Source organism: Sinocyclocheilus anshuiensis, unplaced genomic scaffold (genome assembly GCF_001515605.1).
Source record: "Sinocyclocheilus anshuiensis isolate Anshui unplaced genomic scaffold, SAMN03320099.WGS_v1.1 scaffold837, whole genome shotgun sequence".
Classification (NCBI taxonomy): Eukaryota; Metazoa; Chordata; class Actinopteri; order Cypriniformes; family Cyprinidae; genus Sinocyclocheilus; species Sinocyclocheilus anshuiensis.
This window is the reverse complement of record NW_015555752.1, coordinates 243,630-266,945: the sequence shown is the minus strand read 5'-3', so window position 1 is coordinate 266,945 and position 23,316 is coordinate 243,630. Positions and strand designations below refer to the sequence as shown.

Sequence of the window (23,316 nt, the reverse complement as noted above, 5' to 3'; positions counted from 1 at the left end):
CTAGTGCTCGCCATAATAATAGGATAGAGATCGCTCTTACCACGTTCAAATGCACGCTTCAAACAAAACAGTCAGTGAAGACGAAGAAGAGAATGACATGTTCTCCCGGCGCCTATTTATACTAATAGTCACACCGGTAGTGACGTCATGGGCTGTTGCCGGCCAACGTGTTGTTGGTGTTTTTTCAATGTATGCTTCAGACACGGGTCATGACGAGGCGTTCCCCATAGCGACCCGTTGAGGACGCAGTTCGAAGTTCCCTTGAAAGGGAATAGCACATATTCAATGAAGAAAAACACTTAGGTGCACTAAGCAGTAAGCAATATTTGAAAAACGCTTCTGACTACAGTGTCGGACCGAGTCCCAAAACACACTCGCTGCCAATCAGCAGTAAGGGGCATGTCTAGTGATGATCGGGAGAAGAGAGCGCTCAGTGAGCGCACAGGACGGATATGGACCTTTTTCACATTTCCGGGTTTCTCAGCAGCGGAAGTCGTCATAGTTGGGTTAACTTGAAGAGCAGTGAATGGGAGACTACCACAAATAGACTTTTTTGCATTCCCATTTGCTAAAGAAAAACTCCACGATAGTGTTTTCATGACTTTCAATAAAAGGAAAAAAAATGAGAGAGACTGATAACGGCAGTCAGAAGAGAGAACAATGTCAAACTCACCGTTCCTCCCAGAGACGCTGCATTAGAAACACCCTCGCATTAGTGTTAACTGTTTTTGTGTAATTTGATGCAAAGGTGATATAATACAAAGAATAGTGTTATAAATGTAGATACATTATTTTAAAAATACAAATATGAAAAACGTTCAGAGGATTTACGAAGCTGATGACTGTTAAACACCTCATCACAGTCTTGTGAAAAGGGTCCATTAGCAGCAGTGTAAACGAATAGACTAAAATGTATAATCATTTATAGTGCAATTCTCTCTTAAATTTAGCTGTTGTGTAATGTTGTTATATGAACAAATGTATAATTAAGTAATATATCAGCCTCACTGCTGTCATTAGAAGCTTTAGGCAATCAGACTTACATTAATTTCCAATGGATTTGACATTATGTAAATATAATGAACTGAAATAAATGCGCTTGTTTCTGTTTTGCAAACAATTTGTTTTTTATCAGCAATCGAGTCTTAAATTAATTAAATTACTTAATGTGCGTGCATGATGGAGCGCATCGAGCGCAATTACATTAACTGAAATATGTATTTTAATATATACTATATTTGTTGTCAGCCATCAAATTTACCCTGAGTTTTATTCCTTAAAAGATCATTAAATGTAATGAGATTACAATAATGAGTGCCTTTAGAAGACTGAATGTGTTCCTGCAGACCATTCCACCACGAACAGCTGACACTTATGTTGTGCTTTTGTTTCTATTTATTATCTATAATTCTATTTATTATCTATTTTCTAGTAATTAAAAAAAAATAAGGCAAACCTTTCTATTAATTATTTATTTATTTATGTATTTATTTATGTTAGCAAATAGTAGAGTATTCTTATGGAAATTTCTAATACCATTAATACTCCTGCTTACCATACCGAAACTGTGACCCCAAAACCGCAATACGTACCGAACCGTAAGAAACTTGAACTGTTACACCTCTAATATTTATATAGATGGTATGCATCATTAAACCATATAATAATAATAACAACAATAATAATAAATATTCAATCCCAATTACAAAGGTATAGATATAATTATCCAATGCAAGTCACCTATGTAGATCTAAGATTTCAAGATGACTTAAAGCATGTTTAGGGTTCATACAAGAATGGAGATCCTGCATCCTTTGTAACAGTTTGTTTGTGTTTGTTTTTGTGTGTGTGTGTGTGTGTGTGTGTGCGTGCGTGTGTGTGTGTGTGTGTGTGGAGCCAGCCTGGGAATGCGAGTATGAGGTGTGATCTGGCTTAAAATACTTCCACACCTATGTTTTTTTTGTTTTTTTTTTGTTAAGGAGCATGATAAAGTGCAAGGTTCAGAGGTATTGAACTCTGTTGAGGGGAAAGCATTTTCATTGTTAAAGGGAAACTCCACCCCAAAATGAAAATTTTGTCATTAATCACTTACCCCCAAGTCGTTACATAGCGGCATTTTGGAGAATATCCACTGAACGCAAGCAGCGTATGCTCTTCTGTGTCAGCCGCGCCACACGGATGCGCTGTTTTCGTTCAAATCAAAGCATAAATACACGTAGAAAATGTATTCTTGTGTCGCGGCTGACACAGAAGAGCGTACGCTGCTTGTGTTCAGTGGATATTCTCCAAAATGGTGCTACGGTGATGCGGAGAGACACAGAGGAGACAAATTGTTGTTTTCTTCATGTACAAAAAGTCTTCTCATCGCTTCATAAAATTCAGATTGAACCACTGATGGCAGATGGACTATTCTGATGATGCTTTTCGTACTTTTTTGGACCTTGACAGTGTAATTTACTTGGCAGTCAATGTGACAGTCACAAGCCTCCCGGTTTATATCCAAAATATCTTAAATTGTGTTCCGAAGATGAACGAAGCTTTTACGGCAGTGTTTCTCAACCCTGGTCCTGGGCGCCCCCCAACACTGCTCATTTTGTATGTCTCCCTTATCTGACACACCCATTTCAGGTCCTGGAGTTTCTTCTAATGAGCTAATGAGTTGAATCAGGTGTGTTTGATTAGGGAGACACACAAAATGTGCTGGGTTGGGGGGCGCCCAGGACCAGGGTTGAGAAACACTGTTTTACGGGTTTGGAACGACATGTGGGTAAGTGATTAATGACAAAATCTTCATTTTGGGGTGGAGTATCCCTTTAAGACAATTGCGAATCACACTGTGGCCACATGGCAATTGTATGCTCCTGTACATGGTTTAACTGCAGCTATATGGAAAATAGCAGAGTGTACCACTCAGGAGACAAACAAATTCCACATAGACAATTCCAGTATTACAGTTATTCTAATTTACACAAGACACATGGTCTAGAATGCATAGCATCTACAACCTTTAACCTAAGTGTTTCACACACTTAATATACTCCAAGCGAAATTGAAGAACTGATGTGGTGTCTTTACGAACAAAATCCGGCCAAAACGAAGTTCGTTTTGTGTTCGTTTTGGGAGTTTGAAATGGCTTGCCAAAGCGAACTTTCAGGAAAAGTTAGTTTCGGCTGCAAAACACATTCATACTACCATTGGTCCGTGACGATTACGTCATAGGAGGTCTGCGCTGAGGCTCCGCCTTCTTTCACATGGAACTCTTCTCTGGGCAGTGTTGCCAGGGTCGCAGTTTTCCCGCACAATTGGACTATTTTGAAAATGCAGTCGCGGGAAAAACTTCAGAGCCGCAGGTTGCGGTTTTTTGGGCTACTTTTATAATGGACTGTGGTTGCCTAAAGTGTACCTATAGACAAATAAAAATGAAAATAGATCCGTTTAGTAATGTGTAACATAGCTGATACCTGGCAACTTAGGAGAACGGAGAAACGGATGTCACATCACAAACTATTAGCCTACGTGTTCACCCAGAGCGTAGATGGGTGAACACAGCAGGAAATTTGTGGCTTTTACTAGGCTTTTACATCAGAAATAAACACGACAGCCAGTCAAAGCATGTCGCTTATAAGTCTGCATGTTCCCTATCAAGTTAGTTACGCACTATATAAGCCGGCGCTCAGCGTCATTACCTCAGAATCTTTCTCCTTCACGAAGCAAGCATCGAAGACTTCTACTCATCGCTATTTTCTTCTCGCCATTGACAACAACCTAAGAGGACGCCATTCGCTTCAAGTTCCCTTTTGGCGATCCGGCAAGAAGACAGGATGTCCCTTAAGGAGTGCTGTGTGTGCGGGGGCCCGATTGAGCTCCCTGATGCACACGACGCAAGTGTCTTCTGTCTGGGCCGAGCCCACACAGAGGCTGCGCTGGATGGGCCTGACTGTCCCGCCTGTGAAGAGATGACAGTCAAAGATAGCCCTTTGTGCTAGGATTTCCGTGATCCTGAACTGCGCGCCAGCTAATCCCTTGCCTCTGCCCCCCGTCACCATCGAGCCGCGGGAGAAAAGGCCGAAGCAGCCATGTGCAGTAGGCCTCTCTGATGAATGCATGTCGACTCAGTTCCTGCATGATCATTGCTCATGTCACGAATCCGGTCTGTGGCATTCCGTCCGACTGCCACCTGAGGTCGCCTTCTGATTATATTGACTCTCCCACTACACAGACTTCCACGTCACCACGGACTACATTTCCCATACTCCATTTCACTGATTACGTTTACACCTGCAGCCAATTACACCCACTATAAGAATCAGTCTCAAACAACCATTCACTGCCGAATATTGTTTAGCACATATCACTGTTTGTTGATAGCTACTTTACAGAGCCTGTTTCTTGATTTCCTGTTTCCTAGTCTAGCCTAGTCCTGTCGTAGTTTTGCCTTATCTTTGCCCCAAGCCGCGGGATCGCGTATGCTCACCTCTGTCGACAGAGCCGACCACTGGGGTTACACTAAGTCGCCGCCAAGCAGCGTCTGCGATCCACACTATGGCTGTTCTCCAGGCTTTTGAAGCCAAAATGCTGCAAGCATTTGATGAGGAGGGGCCGGACTCTGCTGCCTTCAAAAAGCAGCATTAGGCCACTGACTTGGTGCTCAGGGCCACGAAGAAGACGGCCCAGGGAATCGGCCGCTGTATGGGCAGTCTCGTCACGCTGCAACAGCATCTTTGGCTCACGTTGACGGACATGAGGGAGTCGTAGAAGGCTCAGCTGTTGAATGCGCCCATATTGCCGCTCGGCTTGTTTGGTGAGGCCGTGGGCTCTTTTTCTGAGAAGTTTCTCAGAACAGATGCCTGTATGTTAATACACTGTGTTTGTATTGTCCATATCTCAGAAGATCAAAGTTTCTGAGGTTCTTCAAGTCAAGTCTTCAAGTCCTTATAAATGCATTGAGTGATAGATCTCAAGATCATTTAAGATAATAATAATAATAACAGTGATGACAACAATAACTATAATATCTTGACATTTTAGGAATTAAAGCCAATTTTTGCCTCTATTACAGACACACACCATTCTCCAAGTCTGGCAGCCACCCCACCACTGCCAGCGAACACAGCCAACACACCCCAACGGCACACACATCTCCAATCCCATCCCTAAAAAAGCCTTTTGTGTGCACAACTATTTTCTCCCACCACGGATTCAAATCTCAGTTTGACCATTTAACAGCTGAGCTCAAGCCTCCGTCACTTTAGAACTAGTAATGAAGGAACGTTGAGTTGCTTTATTAAAAGCTTATTGTATTACTGTATTAAAAGCTCACTGTATTATGTGGAGTATTATGATAGAGAGATGGACTGAGCAAGTGTGATTACCTGCATCTGATACAGCATTCATTAATTATTCAGCTCAATCTCATATTCACAATAAAACATTAGTTTGAATCTCCTCTGAGGAAAGCCATATCTTTGTCGTACTATCTTTCATCTGTTAAGGGTGATTTCCAATGACAGCGCTGCTCACTGCATTTGTTAACGGCATCTTACAAGCTGTTGATGAAAGTGAAAACAATGTCCTTGTTTCAGTCTCTTTCAATATAAAAGTCTTTACTGCAGACTCACTCAGAAAAACAGTCTCCTGTCCTTGTACAGCCTGTGCAGGTCCTGTCAAATAAGTTAAAAATTGACAGTCTAAAACTGCATCCCACCTGTGACTTATTTGACAATACCTAGGCTATCTGTGAACAGATCATTTTAAGGCTAATGATGCATAGTTATGATCTGTAATATATATCAGTATGTTAGATTGTGTTTCCTGTATTACTATTGGCTTTACCTAATAAAACCACTGTAATTTTGTTATTAATATATTGTCCACAGACAGCTTTTGCAGTTAAAAGATAATCACGTGCACGCAGACAGGCCTCCTGGCTCAACTGGGACTCGAACCTTCTCGCTTTGAGATGACAGTGCTACCCACTGAGCCACCATGCCACCCTTCTTTAATTATTTATGCTTAATAATGTATGTATTGACTTTATATAGACCATCAGCCACCCTGCTCTTTAAGATATCATTATTGGCCATTGAAAAACCTAGTTTATCAGAACTGAATATGAGCTGATTTCTGCTTTCTACTTAAGCGTTATAAAGTCATAATCATGCATAAAATGAAAGCAATGGATTTGAAATTAACATATATGTCTATGTAGTGTACAGTTGTTTTTAAATCGTAAGTGGTAAACATTTAAATCTCTCAGTACTAATCTCCAAACAGATCATCTAAAATGCTGTATTTCATGTTTCCATATTTTCAGTTCACTTCAAGTGTTTGAGTTCAAGGACTGAATGGGCATGGTGTTGATGACTATGTGGTATTGTGATGGTGGTGAATGTTGTATTTCAACTCTTCATGGTGTATATCTGCTTTGTTGAACAGAGTATAATTGCCAACCACAAGATCAGAGTTGGATGTGGTTCCTCCTTATTTGCGTCTCATTTTGTCATTAACTTGGGTGTTTCACAAAATGGAACCTGAACAGGAACCTTCCAAAGCCAACTAGTTTATTTGAAACAATTTTCCTCTGTTTGCGTTTACTGGTGTGTTATATGAACATATCGCATTTGTTTCATACTTAACTGTTTATAGTTGAGCACTGACATTTCTACATTTTCAGTTTTTTATTGTGTTTTAATACAAGCCTTATCTTTCTTATCTAGTGGATTCCCCATATTAAGCCACCTTTCTTGCAGTCATTCTTACCTGTTGAGCACAAAGTCAAAGCTGAAAGGAAAATCACGGAATGAAAACAAGAAATAGGAGAAAGCATACACACTTTAGCCTAAGACAGAGCATTATGCATAAGACTAAAACCTTTTATGACGGAAAGAAAAATTCTACAAGGCACTCTCTGAAACTGCAACCCTCATACCGCTAGTGTACTAAGGGGTATCGTGTCCACAGTGGACAAGTTAATTAGAGTTGGAATGCTGGTGGAGAGAGACCTTAATGAGGAGAGAGCATTTTAGAGACAGAGAGAGGCTGAACGGTCACGAAAATCTGCCACAGTTGGAAAAGCCGTTCAAAGTTTTTGTCTTTTTGCTGTCTTGGATGGAACTTCTGAACATCCTATAACTTTTCTGTCTGTAACGGGTCCCAGGTAAGGGAATCCACTCTGCGTTGTGTTGATGTCAATCAATAAAGAAACTTCAGACCTCTCACTGCTTGGCACTATCTTTATTTTCTGCATAAATGGGGAAATATGTTGAAAACATGAATTTTGTGACTCTCTTCATTTAAGTAAACACCGTTTAATGCCTCGACAAACCTCGAGACAAACTTCTCTCGGCTCAGAAGGAAGTGAACTGAGCGGGCAAAGCGCGCGCGCGGCGCAAGAACAAGTATATATACTCTTACTCGGCTCAGAAGGAAGTGAACTGAGCGGGCAAAGCGCGCGCGCGGCGGCGCAAGAACAAGTATATATACTCTTACAGTGACAATGCACTTCCTTGAACAAATCTTGAAAATCATACATCTTAACTTGTAACAATAAAATAATAGATACAGTCATATTAAAGAAACAAAATTAAATTTATATTTAATAGGAAAAAGGGGGATTTTGAGTGAAAATAATATAACCAAAATAACTCCGTTACATGTCTCTGACTTTACCATTAATTATCTGCTGTCTTTCCTTTGAAGCTTTAATAGATACAGGCAGCACCTATTCTTTAATGCAAGAATCCATTTGGCATTATATCAAGGAAGGAGAGAAACACTGGCAATCTGCTAGAGGACAGACATTCTCCCTTGCCAGTGGATATCTTCAGCATGCCTCAGGAAATATAAGATTATACTGCATGCTCATAGTTTCTTTTGCGCTTTAGTGAAGTGATATACAGCGTGCGCCGCCGCATTTGCGCATGCGAGTGAAGAGAACTTGCTACGAGCACATAACATCTGCCAAGACCGGACAGTTCGCTTTTCTGAGGTGAGAGACTTTTTATTTCGTAACAAGTTATGAAAATAACGATAGAATAATGACACTGACCTCAAGCCTGGCAACATCTCATCTGTCCACAGGTACTGAATCGGGACAGCGTGTTTTTCTCAGGCGCTCTTTACTTAAACTGCATCTGACAAAAGTGTCAACAGCTGTCACGCATGTCTTTCAAAATAAAAGTCTCGCATCAGAAAAACAATTAGAATTATGTTTTTTGTTGTTGATGTTGTTTCTTTGACTGTACACTCCACGACCCACCAGTTGAGAAACACTGGTCTATAACTTCCCAACTCCCAAGAAAGTGAAGGAAGTCCAGCCATTCCTTGGCTTGGTGGGTTGGTATTACCACTTCGTAGCTAACTTTTCTGAGCATGCAGCGCCTCTTCTTGCCCTAAAAAGGATGCCTTGTGGGTACGGTCTCGGGAGTGTCATTCATTTGAGAATCTAAAGGAAGCCCTGCAAAAAAAACTCCCATACTTAGACCTCCAGATTTCAGTCAGCCCTTCAGAGTGCAAACAGTTCCTCGTATGTGTAAACATACCTGGCAATAAAGCTCGTTCTGATTCTGATTCTGATACCAGTAACATCGGCTTAGGAGCTGCATTAACGCAGGAAATGTAAGAAGGTGAGAATGTAGTAGCATATGCTTCCAGGCTGCTCCAAGGTGGTGAGAAGTCATTCTCTACAGCTTTATCAAAAACAAAAGAGCATCTTATCCTCATCCACCAGCTGTAGTTCCTAAACTGCATCTTCCATTGATTTGACATCCATTCCACCCCAAACTCACAGCACAGACCACGCAAACCAACAGGTCAATGCACCACAGAGCTTGTGGGGGAATTAACCCACAATGGTCTCTGCATATTAAACAGGGATAGTGTTTTTACAATCCAAAGAATTACACACCTCACCTTCAACAAATTACATTTACAATAAAAAATATTTTGGAAACAAAATTCCATTTAAATATGCTTTAAATTTGACATATCAAAAGTAAAAAGTGAACATGACTGATGATATTTCCTATAGGCACTGAATATACATCAAAAACACAACAGAAAAACATGATGCTTTACAAAAAGATTTTACTCATCTGCTGGTTGAAGGCACATTTGTAAAATGCTATGGTATAAAATCATCCACAGTTGTTTTGGAGAAATATAACATATAAAGACAGGCAGTTCTAGATTTGTAATCAACTCTTTCTGTCCACGAGAGCAAACACGCAGCGCAGTTTTCATGTGCTACACGTCACTCAGAGACAGGGACGCGGGAAGTAGGGGTGCTGAGGGGGCTGCAGCACCCCCCGTTTTCACATGGTTGCAAATGCAACGCCAAGTTTGTTCATTTAAATTTATTCAGTTTTAGCATTTAATAATTTATTTGTAATGATCTCTGAAATGTAAATTGTAAGTGGGCTATAATAAACCCATGTTTATCTTTATAAACATGATTAATTTTACTTGTGATGTTTTCTATATGGGATGATTCGCCTAATCCTCATGAACACGTGACGCTAGCGCATGGTATCGGGACACACACAGCACCCCCAACCAAAAACATCTTCCCGCGCCCCTGCTCAGAGGTCATGCTCAGGCGTTTATCAGTCCTGTGTCACTCTGAGCCAAAGGTCCGGCTGCACATCATCGCTAACGCCCATCTGACGTATTTCAGACAATATTGATGGAAGATTGTTTTATGTAACATCTACAGTAACAGGTTTGTTTATATTAGGGATGCACCGATACTGGTATCGGTATCGGCCCGATACGGAGCTCTTGTACTCGTACTCGTTAAAATGCCCCGATATCAAACGCCATCGGTATCGGCAAGTACCAAAAATAAAAGTATCGGTATCGGGCGAGTACTGGAAAAAGTGGTATCGGTGCATCCCTAGTTTATATATGCAGCAGAGCTGGCGATCTGATTTATCTGACCGCCGTAAACGCTGACTAACATGGACTGAGTTGTGAAAGAAACGGACATGCAGACAATCACAATATTGTAACAATGTTTGATTATTAGGCTGAAAAGAAAACACTATAAAATTAGATCCAAAACCGTAACATCAAAATTACATATATTCACAATATTGATATGACTCAACGATTCAACTTAAAAACCTGCAAGTCATAGTATTTGATTGTAAATATAAACACAAGCATTATAAATCTGAGAATCATCTTTTCCTTGGTGAGATCTGATCATTGTAAAGAGTTGTGCAGAGACAGTCCTGCTGTAGGACTTCAGATGCAGACGTGCTTTCATTTCCACCAATTTCCATCATAAAGACTGGGACGCTGTCAATTACTAATATCAATCAAACTCAAAAATTACATCAAGGACACAATATTCAATTCAATCACTAATTTAAAAGTTAGATATTAGTTATTCTGCCCTGTAACTGGTTTAATTCAGACCTGATGCAGAAACTCAGCCGATCTAACTTTTCTTTTGGCATTTAGAGTGGGCTCAGTCTTGTAATGGGACGTGACTGAGAACACAGGACATCTGCGGATGAGATGTGGATTCCCGTGTGATTCTGGGAAGCTGTGGTCCGTGTCACGTGACGGCGTAAGACGCTCACACTGTCCTGGAGGGCAAGCGCTGTTTGTACATGCCAGCCAGAGCCTTGGCGGCGGAGTAGATCATCTGCCGGCGGGGCATGCCGGTGAAGGCCTGGTGCCAGTCTGTGCGGCTGACATTGGGCACGCTTCTCTCCAGAACCTCCCCGACCGTCACCAGCAGACCGGACCAGCGCAGGTTATAGTCTGGAGGAGTCAGCGCCTGCGCCTGCGGGAGAACATCACACACCAGCGTGTTAGTATGACAGCACTAAACATGCATCACTTTAATGTGAGTTCGTTGCTCTTTAGCTGTTAGTGTAGCACTTTTCTTCGCTCTGACCATGGACGTAAACTGTTACAATGTTGCATTCTCCTCCTGGTTCAGTTTGCTTTCACTAGGCAACATTTCAAAGCTTACCGAAATGTGTTTATGCCAGTCACATGTGATTAAAACTGTCCTGTCATTGGCCATTTATTTAACAGGGACCATGTTGTGCCAGAGTTGGCTATAATGCATCTGCAGTCCCTGTTCCTCATAACCTTATCAAGATGGATTGACAAGTTATCTGTGTGGGCCTATTGTGGCTTTATCTGTAGTCGTTACATGCACATGTATTAAAAAACAAAAAAAAGAACATACATTATATATATCACACACACACATATTCATACAGTTTTATGCAAAAGTTTGGGCACCCCTCGGGCTGCATGATAATTTGCTCTATCTTAATAAGAAAAGCTGGATAATGTGACGTTATTCCTACAAAAATTCTTGTTGTAGCAGTACTGAGATATATGAAATCAAATAAAATGTGAAAAACAGGCTGTGCAAAAGTTTGGGCACCCTTTGTTGGTTTGAATATCTGTAGTCAAATACAAGGTATTCCTTGAATACCTTTTGCTGACTGATCACAACACAAAATTGATTTGACTGACTCAATGAACCTTACACTGCAAACCAACCATGAACAAAGATATTTAAGGTAGCTGATTGCAAGTAGCGCTTCTCCTTGATTCTCCACTGGAAAGCAGCAACATGGAAACTCCCTAATGACCAAGCTGCTGATTTCTCACCACAAGCAAACTGCCCCAGAGCTCGGTATCCATCAGACCAAGACCACCTTGTTCAGGCGAGCTCAGATTGAGTATTCTGGTTGCTGTGTTCACGTGTGCCTAAACAAACTGAACTGAGGGAGAATATGAAGAAAATGGCAGAGGAACAGCCCTCTAAATAAGCCAGGTGTGAAAACGAGCTCAGTCACCTGTGACGGGCATCACTCTGAACAGCTACTCAGACCTGATGCAGTGTTACCTGCTGTATGTGCTCCAGGGCCACAGGTGTAGCCTGAGTGAACATCTCAATGTGAATCCCGATTCCTGGATCATCCAAGATCAGACAGCCGATGTCAAACCACCTGACGGAGAGAGCATGCACAAGGACGCTCAGTTTCTCCTATTATGACATGATAGATCTCACGAGTGTCTTCAGAGCTCAACATGAAGCTCTTCCAGGAACGTCTGCTTCATTAGCAAAACCAGGCATCACTGACTGAATCCCACGCTCTCGCAAATTCTCTCATTATGAACAACAAGGTGCAGATATGATGTGAGATTAATTGTGCAGTGTAGTCTGCTTCAGTGAAGATAATGGGATTTTTGTGATAGTGATTGAAGTCTGTTTCAGTGATGGGGAACGTTCTTCGCTCGCTTTCTTATACAAGTTAATCCTAGTTTGAATAACTATTTTGTTTTTCATGCTATTAAGATAACCAATATGAAGTCTAATGAGATCTAAAGAGTAAAAAGCAATCAACTAACTGATCAATGATTCCGGAGGTCCTCCTTTGCAGTTTAAGATGGCTTTTGTTGACGATAATAACATTTGATTGGTAACAGTATATAGTATTCTGATCGATTGAAGTGATCGGTCCAGGATAACCACATTTGCAAAAGTGCAGAATTGTGGAATTCAGTCAGCGATCGCTTCGTATTGTGACGCCTCAGTCTATAGTATTCTGATTAACTGAAGTTATTACTATTAAAAGTATATGACATAAAAGACAACACAGATACGTTTAATAAGATAATTATAAAAACTGCCCTTACAAAGGTACAAATTTTGAAATAAAAATATTGTCCATTAATGGAAAAGTTCTGACCCAGATTCAGATCCAGTCGGATGGATGGGACTTATCCACATCTAGAGACGCTTTAGAGCTGTGGGTGAAGCGTTCTTACTTGTCTGGGAAGAGTTCTGCGATGAAGTTTTCCTCCGACACCACGGGCTGCTTCTCATGAATGACGGCAGAACGACGCAGACTGTCAATGCGCTCCTGAGCTCCCTACACACACACACACCAGCTTCAGATGAATTCATATGGTTTGAAGTCACATGAGTCAGTGTTTCCTGTAATATCACAGTTGTGAAATGGTTTCTTGTCATGACTCTCCACATGAAGCAGAAGTGTGCTCACCTTGACCCCTGCGGCGTATCCCACCGGCTGCGGGGCGATGTTGGACTGACCGGCCTCTCCCGTCACCATGGCCAAACCAAACACCTCCTGAAACGCGTCCCGCACCGCTGACACCTTCACCTCCTTATCTGACGTCACAACGATGTCCACATCTCCTCCAGACTCTGACACAGACACCATTTAATGACATAAATCACATGAACTGCTTTCCCATCAGGCCAAGTGGTTCTGAGCACACAGAGTAACGGTTCAGTACAGTACGATTACAGATCAATCCAGACAGATTCCTCAGCACAGGTAATGGAACCATGGAAATGGAGCGGCTTTAGCGATGCAACTGACACATACAACTAGGGCTGCACGATAAATTGAAATGGAATCGAGATCGCGATTCGACAGAAGCTGCGATTGTCGTGCGTATCTTTCAGTGAAGCACGGTTCTGTGATCAGCAGTAAATCTCCATCTGAAGGCCAGAGGGCGCTCTCGCGCTGAAACTCCAAATACACCTCGCAGAAGAAACCCAGGAAATCCCTATAGCGGTTGCTGAATAAACAGAAGATTCAACTGCTTTCATTGATTCAATGTGACTAATAAACACACGCCTACGGCAATATATGGTTTATCTGAGTTCTTATTATTATAATTTCAATTAAAATAAAGTATATTTATAATGCAATGCCTTTATCACTGCTTAAATACTATGAAATATGTTGCGTGCCTTATTCTGTGTAAGAAGCCACATCATCTCACAGAAGGATTTATTTCAAACACTCGAATGACGTTATGAAGTGAGCTTGGAGTAAAAATATGTTATTAAATGTGGTATTTTCACATGCTTTCAGATGGAGCAGCATTTACTTCACAGAGCCGTAGTTCACTGAGAAGCTATGCAAACAGCTGTCATTATCGCCAACGATTTCTTCAATTTCATAATCGCGCAATAATATCGTCTGTGATTTTTTTGCGTAGCTTGTCAGTGAACTACGGCTCTGTGTAGTAAATTCTGCTCCATCTGAAAGCACGTGATGATGATCTCCTGCTGATTACAGAACCGGCCTTACTAACAAAATGTGCATGACAATCACATTCGATTAAATGGAAGCTGCAGCAATGAACAAACTAAATTTAAACGAACTTTCACAGAAGCAGTGAAATGTTCCATACTGCTGGACACACACACACACACACACACGTCTGGTTCACTATCCTTGTGGGGACTCTCCACAGGCGTAATGGTTTTTATACTGTACAAACTGTATTTTCTATCGCCCTACACCAACCCTACACCCAAACCTACCCCTTACAGGAAACTTTCTACATTTTTACAATCTCAAAAAAACTCAATTCTGAATGATTTATAAGCTTCTGTACCCATGGGGACCTCAATTTAGGTCCTCACCATGAGTTGGTGTGTATTCAGGTTTAAGGCCCCACCAGTGTAGAAACACATGTACACACAGACACACACACACACACACACAGACACTCTCACACACACACATACAGAGCAGCACTCACTGATGTACGGTGCCATCCCAGGGTCCAGTGTGGTTATCATGGGCTCCACAGAGTGTTTGGTTTTATCCAGGACGGTCTTGACCATGGGGTTCCCAGCTACACCCTGAGATCACAACACAAGTGCATCAGGATGTGCACGGGAACAACAGCATACCGTCGTGGCCTTACACTGTAAACGTGCGTCCAGTAGTGTTAATTGTGTCAGCTATTTTGAATTTAGTCTTAGTCTTGTGTCAAATGTAACTTTTAGTTTTTATTATATTTAGTCAACTTGTCCTGTTTTAGTTTTAGTCAAGTTTCAGTCGACTAAATGTCTGAGAACTTTAGTCTAGTTTTAGTCAGTGGAAACGTACACATTTTCGTCATATTTTCGTCTTACTGTATAATGGTTAAAATGGTAATATATATATATATAAATACATATATAAATAGATAAATATTTTCCATATTATCATTTGGGAAATTTATTTTTACATTTCATCAGAAGTTGCTCTTTCACCAATAAGCGCAAGTCAACAGAATATTGACTCGTGTGCATGGTTTATTTTATCTCACCTAACGTAAGTGTACAGATTTATAGCAGGACATCAATTGGAGGCTAGATAAACACCAGACTTCAGATATACCCTCGCCCTGTCTACGTTATGAAAACTGGTGTAACAAAAACCTACTCTCAAATATTATAACAGATAAATTCCTAAGAGTAATTTCAATAATTCCAAATTGCATTAATGTTTCTCTTTTAAAAGAACAGCAAAAAACACTTATTGCTGCACAGAGGTTGCGTAAGTAATGTTACAATTAGCAAACAATACAGTGGAGATCCATGACAGAACACAGACTGCTGAATGACACTTTCATTCAAACGCAGATCGCTGAACTCCAGCTTACTCGTACAGTACTGTATGTCAGTGTTTCAGATCACGGCGCCTCCGCAGAGAGAGAGAGAGTGCATGTGAATGGTTGCCAGATTGCAGAAAGCAAAGAACCGGGCAGAGTAACGTATCCGTTTAACATTCACAAACATGAACGCTCGCATAATAGACGAACATTTTTCATCATTGATTTCGTTGAGGAAATTAAAAGTAGTGTCCAGTACCTTGATGAAGCCCCATAATCCTCCAGGTGAGCTGCTGTCTGGAGTCCCTCTGGGGTCGTCAGAGTCCTCAGGAAACGTGATGGGCGAGCTGACATCTAACCCTCCGGACACCGGCTGCCGCATCATGGGATTGCTGACGATCCCTGCAGAAACACAATCACATCTGAATGATAGGATACTGCTGACAGTGATGACCCATCATCCCCTTGTAGGTGACCACATGCTTGAAGTTATTCATTTTGCACAAAACACGCCAAAACCATCTCCATATTAGGCTTTTGTGTCCATGTTTTTGAATAAATCAACTGAATGAACCATTTTAAAAAGGGTCACTTGCTTCACTCCTGAATGAATCGGACATTTTGAACGAATCATTTGAATGAATGATTCACTAACTCATTATGACAGGGACTTGCGGACCTATTGTGGTTTTAGTTTCAAATGTAAATACACCCAAATGCCACCTCAGATGCAGTTTCTGTGCCACTTCTGCAGTGCAAAGATGGATCTTGTTGATACTGGATTCATTTGATTGGCAACAGCCAACAGTGTCTTCTAGCTGAATGTGATTAGATGTAAGAATTTGACATTTGATTAGGTAAAAATGCCCTTGGAAATCAATTTTTAAATGTAAAAGTTAATTTCTATTAAAGAACATGAAATGCTTCGGAAGTCAATTTCACACACGCCGATCTGTTTGTGGTTGTAGTGACCAGATGACAGAAGATTGTAGTTCTAGCTGAAGATGATGGAGAGCTTCAGACCTGGCATGGGTGAGGCGCTGGAGAAACTGGGCATGAGCGGCGTCTGAGGGGTGCGGCCCGCGTGGCCACGGGTGATGTCATATCCTGCGCTCACAGAGAAGCCAGTGGTGGGCGGGCCCATCGGGGGGGCAGCGGCGCTGAGCGGAGCGGGGCTAGCGTACGGGCCGCTCAGAGAGAGGGGAGGAGCAGATGACTGGATGGGCGGCAGCGTGGAGGTCAAAGCCACTGGAGGAACAGGGCTGGAAAACCCTCCCGGGGCAAAAGCAGAGACACCGGGGGAGCTGGAGAGAGTCTGAGGACCGGAGACACCTGAACACGAGAAGAGCACACATGAACCACTGATACAGGGCCAACAGACACACGACTGGGCACTTTCATGAATGACCTTCACCATCATATTACACTACGATACACCTGAGGCAGGGTAGACAGCATACCCAATTTTCTGTGAATGGAGACCAGGCATACAGTCTGTTCATGTCTTCTGTTGAGTCTAAATTTTAACTTTAAAGGTGACCTATTTTGCCCCTTTTTACAAGATGTAAAATAAGTCTCTGATGTCCCCAGAGTGTGTATATGAAGTTTTAGCTCAAAATACCTCACAGATAATTTTTTATAACCACTTTTAGGGTATGAGCCAAAACACGCCGTTTATGTGTTTGTCCCTTTAAATGCAAATGAGCTGGTGTTCCCGCCTCCCTTTTCAGAAGAGGGCGGGGCTTCAAGAGCTCATGCTCCAGCAAAACAGGACAATCTCACGCAATCTGATTGTACTTGTGCAGTAAATGCACATTTATAAATTACACAGACGGGAAGCATGTCGTGATAAAAATAACCACATAGCTGCTCTCATGGTGCCGTCGCGTGCTATCACATTATGAGCTCGACAAAGTGAAAACAGGCAGAGACAATGGTAGCTTTAGCAACATTAGCCTTTTGGGAACAAAATATGACGCATGATGCTTACTTTGTCTGGAGCTGACGTTCGCACACGAAGCGTTGGGACCGATCCCTCTTTCAGAAGCAATCTTTGCACAGCTCTAGCACTGAACTGACCCTCGTTTGTGAGGCAGTCCGGCGTAAAATGATCCGCATAAACATATAGGACTTTACCATTTTTTCTGGGACATTTCCTTCGAAAATGAAATGTAACTGCCGTGTCCTCAGCGGTCTATGGAGACTTCTATGCATCCATTGGTGCATCCCAACACATGACACTTGTAATGCCTCTTTGGCGCTGACATTGTGTCTCCAGCAGATATAGCAAGAAAACAGTAATGGCGGACTGCTGCTTCTCACTTGGGGCGGGGTCTATGCTAATAGGGCAGGGAGTGCCACAAATGGGCGGGACTTTCCCCGAGTATGATGTCAATATAGTGAGAAATCTGAGACCGCTTGTTTGGAGAGACTGTTTATGATTTATTGGGATTATAAAAAATGAGTGGGTGGATTTTTACCATTGTAGGATGGTTGTTTTCACAGACTGCGGCCACACAACTGTGTTCAAACACCTTAAAAAAAGTGATTTTTGCATAATAGGTCCCCTTTAACTTTAACACACGCGCAGTGCCCAGTTGCTGCATTCAGATCAATAACATCACCAGAGCTACCTCAATTAATAATAGAAATAATGAAATCATTTTAATTGTTGTTTTTGACTTCGCATCTGAAAAAAGCTGATCTATATCCCAGAACAGCTTTTTAGCAAACATTTAGTAAATATTCAATCAACTCGACTGACCAGTTTGTAAGACAATAGACAAAGTAAACAATGGCACGTTCATAAGACAAAAAAATGTAAACAAGCATCACAGCACTGAGCATTTGCACAATGTATTTTCTGAATTCAACTGATAAAAGAGTCGGATTCAAGCACTTTGTCCTTCTTTACCAGATTAGTTCAGGTCTACACCACAAAGAGCTCAATCAATGGAGCAGTTCACATGAAGGATTCTCAATCTGCTTGCGCCATCAATCCCATTACTAAACTAAGAATGTGCTCCACGACTTATTTCATTAACGTTAATGAAAATTTTGTAACCAACGAGTTTACTACTCTAACAAACCCCCAAAAGAATTTTTAAAAAGTCCTTACGTGAAAATCAACTGAATCAATAGGCCATGACCTAATAAGTACAATTTCAATTTTTATTAAGAGAATTCCTCAAATGTAAGCTAGTTAGCATAAACTGTAGACGGAGACATGGAAAATGTGCAGCACTGGAGCTCTGGGAACAGAGCTGAGAACCACTGCTTTAGTCGACTAGTCTCGCATCTTAGCTAGTGCTGTATCAGCTCCACAATCCACAACTTTACACCAGTTAACAAAATTACGACTCACTGAACCAGGACTTGTTTTCATTCACAAAATGACCCCTGATTAAGGTTGATGTCACAGTTCAGTGCAGTCTGCTGAAGGCGTTGAGACGACGCTCTGTGGGATCAACTCCAGGCCTGGGCCCATATCTCAGGTATAAACACATCCTGACGCTACAGTGCACAGTGTAAGGAGAAGTGTGTGTCTGTGTGTGTGTCTGTGTGGGTGTGTTTCTGTGTGGGTGTGTTTCTGTGTGTGTGTGTGTGTGTGTGTGTGTGTGAATTCACAATTTCCAGAACCGTGAGGCAGGAAACAAGTCAGAATTGTGAGATAAAAAGTTGCAATTACCACTTTGTAAGTGTATATACAGTATGTGTGTGTGTGTGTGTGTGTGTGTGTGTGTGTGTCTGTTTCTGTGTGTGTGTGTCTGTTTCTGTGTGTGTGGGTGTGTGTCTGTGTTTCTGTGTGTGTGTGTGTGTGTGTGTGTACCGCTGGCAGCCGCTGTGGAGGAGGAGGAGAGTGGAGGGGTGGCTGGTGGGGTGCTCGCTTCCATCATCATCATCACTCTGTCCTGCCGGTGATGAAGAACAGCAACACACTGGACAGATCAAACCACACACTCTTATTCTTCAGCTTAATACAGAAACACAATCTGTAGTTTATACACACGCCCTGAAGCCGTCATAAATCCCCAGAAGACTTTTGCTGATAAATAACCAGGGACGTCCTGGTGCAGGTAACACGCAATACACACTGTTCGTGTTCTTACACTAGAGACACTGGAGCTGTGAACTTACCTGTTAAGATATCTTTTCCTGAGAAGCCTTGTTTCAGGAAATACGTATCAAAAGGAAGCACAATTAAGCATAAAACATTACAAAAATACATGCCAATGTCAAAGGGAAAACAATATTTTCTCCGACCCTGGCCAATACTTTTTCTTAAGTGAGTTTTGCAAAAACTTATTTTTTTCAGAAAACAAGAGTTAATATCTTCCATTATTTTGTTTTAAACATGTTTAGGTGTTTTTACTGCAGAAGCAGAGAATGATTTTTGCAGTCACATGAGATGATCAGTTCACTGCAGTCAGACTGTCAGGACATAAGCATATCTTACCAATATTGACCAAATGTTCCTAATACGAATTATCTTATGAATAACACTCTGGAAGTGATGTATAAGTTTGCAGTGTGTTCTGTGGCTAACTGTGTTTAGAATGGACACGCTGAACGCTTTTACGGCAGCGATGTGATAAACTCGTAACTTACTGATCACCGATCGATCGATCAGTCTTATCGATTATTCCCGTCAAAACACACACCTCCGGAGAGCAAGCTACACTACACACATTTCACTTCGACTCGCATTCATGATGAAATATTAATGAGATATTAGAGATTCGCGCTGATATTTCGCTAGCAGCATTTTCCAGCAAACGGCGCTATTTAACGGAGTTTCTACACGATCCTAACTAAGAACGAATCATAAATCATATATCAAGTATCACACGACTTGATCAAACTGAGCGAACACAGAGGAGCACGGCCGCGCGCGCGCTGATGACGTCACGCAGCGCCACGTCTGACGCGAAACAGTGATGTCACTTTCCTTCAAATACTTCGGAAGTTATTTAGAAGTCGTAGGAACACACCAGACAACAGGCTTGTGTGGATTAGAAGTCGTAGGAACACACCAGACAACAGGCTTGTTTAGATTAGAAGTCGTAGGAACACACCAGACAACAGGCTTGTTTGGATTAGAAGTCGTAGGAACACACCAGACAACAGGCTTGTTTGAGATGCACTTCTTCTCACCTGAAATGTAGGCGGCTGCAGTGAGCGGAGGAGTGAAATAAGCGCAGTCAAGACGGACAGCTCTGACCTCTCGAAGACAGATATCGCGTTATTCTCACTCATGCACTGTGTTGCTGATAAACATGACATCATTTCAGTTCTGTTGCTTTTATATGAAAATAAATATGATGAACAAGACACTCAAAGTGCTTGCTATTTACTTCCATACGAAAGGTGCATTTATCATCCATTTGTACTTTAATACAAACATATTTTAGATTTTTATAGAAATATGACAACAATCACATATCTCGCACAGAGATCGCACTGTCATAGTGTTTGGGGATAGTCGTGCATAATTTAAATACATAATCACGTGAAATCAGATAAAAAATAAAACATTTTAAAAGAGAATGCAGCATCATGGGTGACTGAACCAATGCAATGAGCATTAAAGGGGTCATATGATGTTGCTAAAAAGAACATTATTTTGTGTATTTGGTGTAATGAAATGTGTTTATGCGGTTTAAGGTAAAACTCTCTTTGGATTTGAGACTTTAGTCTTTGCAACTTTACAGATCTTCTTTATGCACCAAGAGCTTGTAACACTTCAAAGAGAAAGGAAAAATTTAAATCGCATCATATGACCCCTTTAAGATGTATCGTCAGTCAGTCGTTTCCCATCATGATTTTGATCAGCGCAGTCAGTGGAGAGCAATCCGACACAGCCGCCTCGCTGTCACGAGAGTTTTTTGGCACACATCAGCATGACATCGGAGCAAGTCGGACGTAACTCGGACACTTTTGTAACCTGCATGCATCTCGCGGTGATCACCGGTGATCGGTTCTGCGCAGATTTTGCTCATCTCAAACAAGCCTTATGTCTTCATCATATCCAGAGTGACCTGCAGTAACAGTTGATTCTGGAAGTTGATGATTCTGGACAATGTTTTTTTTTCACTGCCCACCCAGACGAGAGCCAATAATGATTTTGTGTGAGCTATAAATAAAATATAAAAATGAAAGAATTCACATTTTCTTACTTTATTTGTATTAGCTTATTGTTTTAGTAGTTAGAATAAGTACGTTTTGGGCTAACTTAATTATTTAAGCCCCATAACCTTGCAAGTCGCTAATGATTCTCAACTTGAGAGGACATGAGCTGGAGGAAAAACAAAAACTAGAGGTATCTCGTATTGTTGGCGGGAAAGTAACCTATCCTACAGAAAAGCATTAAAAACTGCTATGTGTAAGCCAGGTTAAAGAGATGGGTCTTTAATCTAGATTTAAACTGACAGAGTGTGTCTGCCTCACGAACAATGTTAGGTACGTTATTCCAGAGTTTGGGCGCTAAATAGGAAAAGGATTTTCCGCCCGCAGTTGATTTTGATATTCTAGATATTATCAAATTGCTAGAGTTTTGAGAACGCAGCGGACGTGGAGGACTATAATGTAACAAGAGCTCGTTCAAATACTGAGGTGCTAAACCATTCAGGGCTTTATAAGTAATAAGCAAGATTTTAAAATCTATACGATGTTTAATAGGGAGCCAGTGCAGTGTTGACAGAACCGGGCTAATATGGTCACACTTCCTGGTTCTAGTAAGAACTCTAGCTGCTGCATTTTGGACCAGCTGGAGTTTGTTTATTAAGGGTGCAGAAAAACCATCCAATAAAGCATTACAATAATCTAACCTTGAGGTCATGAACGCATTAATTAACATTTCTGCATTTGACATTGAGAGCATAGTGTCACGGTTCATGGGTCTGTGGGCTCATTTCTGTGTCTGTGTGTGTGTGGGTGTTATCCGCTCCTTGTGCTCGTCAGTGTTGCCTAGTTACCGCGCACCTGACGAGCTGATCAGAGCGGTCACAGGTGTAGCTCATCTGCACTGCCTATATCTGGCTGACGTTTCTGTGGAGTGTTGTCAGATCGTTGTTGCTCATGTCTTGTCTGGTTCTCTGTCAGACCTTCTAGTTCCTGAGTTGATTCCCTCCTGTTATCTGTTCCCTGGAGGGTTTGGACTGCTCAGATTATTTGCTGCCTGAGCTGAGACTCTGCACTGCCGGGTTACCTGCACTTTCTACTATTGATGTAGTTGGAGTTGTCTAATAAAGACTACCTTTTCACTCGCAATTGAATCTTGAGTTTCTGTTTCACGACAGAACAATCTGACCATTATGGATCCAGCGAGTGCATCAGATTTAAGAGACTTTTTGGGTCACAGTAATTCACGCATGGATCGCCAGGAGGAACAGATGGCAGCCTCTAATCGCGCTGTTCAAGCCCTGGTCTCTCAGGTCTCGGAGCTTACCACCCAGCTACAACGTTTCCAGACTGAGTCCGTCCAGCAACACACTGCGCCTAATCCACCTGTGTCTTCTATCCTGGATCAGGCCGCTCGTTTCACCGAACCCCGCCTTCCGCCTCCAGCTTTTTACTCTGGTGAGTCCTAGTAATGCCGCTCTTTTCTTGCCAAGTGTTCTCTGTATATCTCTCTTCAACCATCGTCGTTTCCTACGGAGGAATCGAAGATAGCGTTTGTCATAACGCTGCTCTCTGGACGGGCGGCTCTCTGGGGAACTACCGTTTGGGAGCAGAGGCTTCCTTGCTGCACGTCATTTCAGTCGTTTTCGGATGAGATCAAGAAGGTTTTTGATCGGGCGGCTTCGGGCAGAGAGGCGGCTCGTTTTCTAGCGGAGTTACGGCAGGGAAATCGGAGCGTCGCGGATTACTCCATTGAATTCCGCACCCTGGTGGCGGAGTGCCGTTGGAATCTTGAAG

At 41.9% G+C, this 23,316-nt stretch overlaps 1 protein-coding gene across 5 annotated transcripts; it reads right to left on the bottom strand.

Moving 5' to 3' along the window:
- Positions 1-9,896: 9,896 nt before the first annotated feature.
- LOC107673757 (protein PRRC1-like) lies at positions 9,897-20,294 on the bottom strand. Of its 5 annotated transcripts, none has more exons than XM_016467531.1 (10): positions 20,008-20,294; positions 19,537-19,563; positions 19,229-19,310; positions 16,423-16,731; positions 15,659-15,801; positions 14,560-14,662; positions 13,041-13,204; positions 12,805-12,908; positions 11,879-11,981; positions 9,897-10,792 (listed from the first exon to the last, which is right to left on the bottom strand). In XM_016467531.1, the coding sequence occupies exons 3-10, from the start codon at positions 19,299-19,301 to the stop codon at positions 10,583-10,585; spliced, it is 1,209 nt and encodes a 402-aa protein (XP_016323017.1). In that variant the 5' UTR covers positions 19,302-19,310; positions 19,537-19,563; positions 20,008-20,294; the 3' UTR covers positions 9,897-10,582. The 5 variants fall into 5 exon arrangements, with proteins under 5 accessions (XP_016323017.1, XP_016323013.1, XP_016323015.1 ...); XM_016467527.1 differs by having other exon boundaries at positions 19,229-19,337; positions 20,008-20,293; XM_016467529.1 differs by lacking the exon at positions 20,008-20,294 and adding an exon at positions 19,856-19,984 and having other exon boundaries at positions 19,229-19,337.
- Between the last annotated feature and the right edge of the window lie 3,022 nt (positions 20,295-23,316).